This window comes from Sander lucioperca, chromosome 23 (genome assembly GCF_008315115.2).
Source record: "Sander lucioperca isolate FBNREF2018 chromosome 23, SLUC_FBN_1.2, whole genome shotgun sequence".
NCBI classification, from domain to species: Eukaryota; Metazoa; Chordata; class Actinopteri; order Perciformes; family Percidae; genus Sander; species Sander lucioperca.
In genome coordinates, this window is record NC_050195.1 from 3,795,136 (window position 1) to 3,800,135 (window position 5,000).

Below are 5,000 nucleotides of genomic sequence, written 5' to 3' on the forward strand. Positions count from 1 at the left end.
TGAGCTCCTACCACTCAAGTCTATGGTCGCTTCTGTAACTTGTCCAGTCTTGTAAAGTTAAATACTTTTGCCCTTTTTCAAAGTTTTTTGTAGCCGAATTAAATGTTTTATGGTCACAATTCACCTCGAAGCGGACTGGCTCGTTTCCAGGCCTAAAACTCTTCATCTAAACATTTATTGAAACATTATGGAGATTGAAGCGATATTGAACGGGCGAGACCGCTTCCCCGGACCAGAGCCCGGTTCCGAAAGTGGGCGTTTTCACTGCTGCTGGCATCAATAAAGCTTTATCTAATGCAAATATATAACTCCCAATCAACAGACATGACTCTAAATCACATTCATAATGCATTAAAACACAACATCCATCAGTAGAAGTTATAATATAATCAATAATCCGGTTTATTTACCATTGTGTGTCTTCTCTGTGTGTCGGTAGTGTGCACGCGGCACAGCGCGTGCGCAGCTGCCGCGCATTAACTACTCATCACGGGCCGCGCATGCGCAGTGAGATGAAACATTCCCAGCCCAGTCGCACACTGTGAGAAGCCAGTCTTCATTCTGTTGACATGGAAACGTATTTTAAGTGTTTAAGACTTGACAATATACATTAATAATGTTTGACTCCAAAATGTAAGTGTCTCCAGCATTTAGTTAGTCATCACAACGGACATCATTCAGTTGGGATGCATCATGATGCATCATGATGTCTTTGTTGTGAAATGCTGGAAAGCCAAATATATTTTTTTTAGATTTCAATTTACAAACATTTAGACATCACAGTCCGTAAACATAAAATTATACATAAATAATATGACGTGAGGTAACGTTAGTACTAACGTGAGGTAACGTTAGTACTAACGTGTACTAACGTGAGGTAACGTTACAGTTTAATGTGTTAGTAAGTTAATGAGGACTGCTCTGTACCATGACGTCTAACACACAGACTCCCTGCTGCATCTCTCCGTCTTCTGATTGGACAGAAGTAACGTTAGCTGGTGTTTGAAGTAACGTTAGCTGGTGTTTGAAGTAACGTTAGCTGGTGTTTGAAGTAACGTTAGCTGGTGTTTGAAGTAACGTTAGCGTTAGTGTCTTCTGATTCAGGACAGAATAACGTTAGCTTCATCAGACAGTAGCATAGCAGTCAGTGGTGGAGTCTACCTGATACACAGATATACGCATTATAACACTATGATATGGCCCTCCATCCTGGCCCATACAGTACAGTACACCCAGTACAGTATAGTACAGTATACCCAGTACAATACATTACACTACACTAGAGGGCTGCATTGGGATTGGGACCCAACGCAAATCTCGCGGGAGCAGGCGGTTTTAACTTTGCTGCGGGCGGGAGCGGGCAGCTAAAAAAAACACTGCGGGATCGTGATGTAGCCTGGAACCCCCCCCACGCCAGCAGACCCCATAGATATACATATATACTGACTGAGTATATACTGTATAGGCCATCTATGAGCAGACACCAGCGTGTCTCCGAGGATGGGGGAGCTCCGAGCCAAGGCTCCGTCCACCGTCCGCTCGCTCCCTCATCCTCGGCTCCTTCCTCCCCCTCTCTCCCTCTCCTCTCTCCCTCATCCTTGGCTCCTTCCTCCCCCTCTCTCCCTCTCCTCTCTCCCTCTCCTCTCTCCCTCTCCTCTCTCCCTCTCCTTCTGCTCCTTCCTCCCCGTCTAACAGCAGCAGCACCTGCCTTCTTTGCCTTCATCTTCTCCCTATTAACCTATAAAATGACGTGTTTTCTCATGCGGGACGGGAGAAGACACAAAATCAATGCATCTCTACTATTGTGCAGGCATAAATTCTCAGAGTTTTGCGGGTGCGGGTGGGAGTGGACGTACACATTGCGGGAGCGGGCGGGAGTGTAACACACATGTTGCGGGTGCGGGCGGTAATGGTCAGAAATTCGCCGGGAGCGGGATGAAGAAAACAGTCCCGCGCAGGGCTCTACACTACACCACTGGATAGCATGGCAGCTGTTTACATAGCTATGTGTAAACAGTCATATCTATTCTATAAACACCATCTTGTGTATGTGCACACTAAAAAATACTGGGCTGAAAATAACCCAAATTGGGTTATTCCCACCCCAGTTCCTGGTGCAATATAGGACAGAACACATCCTGGGTTGATTTGACTTTTTGAGTTGGGTTGAAATTTTAACCCAGTAGAAGGGTTGCTCCAACAAACCCAAACCTGGGTCACTGTGACACCAACGTTGGGTTAATGCAGCTCAGTACTGGGTCAGACCCACCAGCCCAATAATGAGTTCAACTGACCCCCTTGTTGGGTTGATATTTGACCCATTCATTTAGTTATTCTTTAATCTATAAAATTACTATATTTTTAATAATAATAATAATACACAATGCATACACTTCATTAATGTCACTGATTTTATTGAACAATATTTAATTTACTCATTTAAAGAGAAAAACTGAAAAACTGGAATAACAATAACAAGCCCAATTCCCTTATCACATGAGTGTTTCCAAAAAAGAAATGCATGGGGCCACATTACCCCTACCTCATTTCAAAATGTGTATCAAATAACTGGAATAATAATACCAAGCAACAATTATTAACAATAATTAATTTCCTCCTTATATTCCTCCTAAATATTAGAGAGAGAGAGACAGACAGACAGACAGAGACAGAAAGACAGCGAGAGAGACAGAGAGAGAGGCAGAGAGACAGAATTCCCTTATCACATGAGAATTTCCAAAACTCAAACGCATGGGGCCACATTACCCCCCCCCCCTTCCATAGACAGCCTCCTGGAGGAAATGCCAAGCAGAGAAACACTGCTTTGGGAAATTGATATTGAACACATAAAAACTTTTGAAACAAACATGTCCAGCTTGGACACCGCTGTCCTGCTCCAGGGCCGGCCCACTGAGAACGGTGAATGGCTGTGAGCAGCACTCCTCTCCTCCCAACACCAGGGTGTAGGGGTACGGCCTGGTCTGGTCTGCTGCCTCAAGGTACTCCACCATGTTTGTTCCGACCTACAAATAATAATATTCCACAAATCAAGTACTTGAATGACAAAGACTGACAGCTAATGTTTTCTAACAGATTTTACAATTACAAGACCTGCATCACTAGATCTAAGGGGCTGTGTGAGTCTAGGAATACTCACAGGCTTAAGATCGATGAAGGCCTTCATGGCGTCAGACACTGTAGTCCTCACGGTCTTTCAGGCCCATCCTGAAGACTGCAGGTGGCATCAGGCTTGGCAGAACCATCAGGGAAATGTAGTCTCTGGAGCCTGTAAAGAAAGAAAATGGTTTGACTTAAGTATTATCATAGTTTATCGGATGAGTAGCTTATAGCTCAAAAAATGCACAAATCCAAATATTCAAATCTTAGGATTATGTTTATGTTATACCTTGTGACAAAGACCGTGTCTGCACGTGGAGTGAGTGAGTGAGTGAGTGAGTGAGTGAGTGAGTGAGTGAGAAAGAGAGAGAGACCCCAGCACATTTTTTAATAAGAAAATTACATTTAAAGTATTGCTGTGCACAATGGTAGACAGAGGAGTAGTGGTAAAATAAGAGGTAGCTAAACTATAGATTCTGTGGCCATGGTAAGGTTAATAAAACCTCATGCCAATTGTTGGCCTTCTATAGTGGCGGAATTTCTGTCACTATCAAAATGGTGTTTCAGGGACCTACAATGGTGACCACAGGTGATGGGTAATCAAAATGTGATTCTGTTTAGGGAGGCATGGTCTTCAGTGGCACACAGTGTTAGATTATTTTACATAATGCTCTTACATGTCAAGATGTTGTACATCTATATAAAATGGAGTATTGTGTAGCCTATAATTTCATTGGGGATGCATGAGGATAGGGTAGCTAATTTTTTAATGCTGACATATTCAACAGTATTAATAATAGGCCTATAGTACAACAATATAACATTTACCTGCAAAATGGTCCATCAGCTCCAGAAGTTGCCATTCTGGTAACTTTAGTTTAACAAAGTCATCCATATTCAATCGCTACAGGGGAGAAGAACAAGATCTGTTACTGTTCAATCAATGTATGGAGGTGTATTTTGCAGTCTGTCTGTCTGTCTGTCTGTCTAACTATCTATTTAGTGAAAATATAACGAAGTTGCTGTAATCTACTGCCATGTAGCTAGCTAGCTAGTGGTCTTTTCATAATCACTTAAAACAGTGTAGTGGTATTTCTACAATCAAAGTGTGTTAACTACACTAAACACACATTACTTTATCAACAGAATGCATGCAATGCACCTTCAATGCTTCGCTATTAGCTCTACTACTAGCTAGCTTACAGCATGAGTCAGCAATTAGCGCTAGCTAACGGTTAGCATTAGCGATCTTTTTAAAACGTTATAATACCTCATATCATAGTGAATTTGTCTCGTGATTTGCCCCAGACACACACACAATGGGTATAAAAGCACTGTTTATGTGTCACTCCCTCAGAGAATTAGAAATATTCTCCAGTTAAATCTTAGGTATCATGCTACAACATTAGCCAACTAGCTAGCATTAGCGCTATCATACTTGAACTTGCGCTAGCCTTATAGCATGCATGAGTCATAGTTAGCTAGAAATCACTGTTGCTAAATGGATTATCAGAGCTAAAATGCTACTCGTATCCGGCAATGCTGACTAAGTGTGGATATTACAACCCTATGTGTAGACCACCATGAATCAAGATCAAGTAAGTAACCAGTAACCGGAGCTAAAGTCTGCTGTTTGACTGCAAACAATGTTGTAGTAAGCATAGGCTCCTTGCTAGCTTGCTAGCTGTTTGCTTAATTAGCATCAGTGGTAGCCGTTAGAGGGGGCAGTAACGGTTGCTTTCGGCAAAGTAAAGTAAAGTTATACAGGCTTGTCCCGTTATGAAAAGAATGACTTACTAACAACTAGCGAGCTCATGTTCCTGTCGAAGACAGAGGTACTGTTCTAAAAAATGAGAAATGACAAACCTTAAGCGTTTCCAGAA

General features: G+C 42.3%; 2 protein-coding genes and 1 long non-coding RNA gene across 8 annotated transcripts in view; 1 reads left to right on the forward strand and 2 right to left on the reverse strand.

Moving 5' to 3' along the window:
* LOC118494351 (synaptonemal complex protein 2-like) overlaps positions 1 to 534 on the reverse strand; it is a 14,546-nt gene extending 14,012 nt beyond the window's left edge. For 4 of the 6 annotated variants that reach the window (XM_035998196.1, XM_035998197.1, XM_035998194.1 and 1 more), the window contains exon 1: positions 411 to 534. In XM_035998196.1, coding sequence (XP_035854089.1) covers positions 411 to 413 — 3 coding nt within the window. In that variant the 5' untranslated portion in view covers positions 414 to 534. The remainder of the gene's footprint in view (positions 1 to 410) is intronic. The other 2 variants (XM_035998193.1, XM_035998198.1) reach the window with 1 other exon arrangement.
* A 1,729-nt stretch (positions 535 to 2,263) lies between these two features.
* Positions 2,264 to 5,000, reverse strand: part of LOC118494358 — a 2,777-nt gene continuing 40 nt past the window's right edge. Inside the window, exons 1-4 of the long non-coding RNA XR_004896486.1 lie at positions 4,984 to 5,000; positions 3,946 to 4,021; positions 3,158 to 3,286; positions 2,264 to 3,023 (exon numbers count right to left, since the gene is read on the reverse strand). The exon at positions 4,984 to 5,000 is cut by the window's right edge and continues 40 nt beyond it. This is a non-coding gene — a long non-coding RNA (uncharacterized LOC118494358). The remainder of the gene's footprint in view (positions 3,024 to 3,157; positions 3,287 to 3,945; positions 4,022 to 4,983) is intronic.
* Positions 4,960 to 5,000, forward strand: part of gcm2 (glial cells missing transcription factor 2) — a 19,790-nt gene continuing 19,749 nt past the window's right edge. Inside the window, exon 1 of the mRNA XM_031323397.1 lies at positions 4,960 to 5,000. This exon is cut by the window's right edge and continues 3 nt beyond it. Within this exon, the coding sequence (XP_031179257.1) occupies positions 4,975 to 5,000 (26 nt within the window). The 5' untranslated portion in view covers positions 4,960 to 4,974.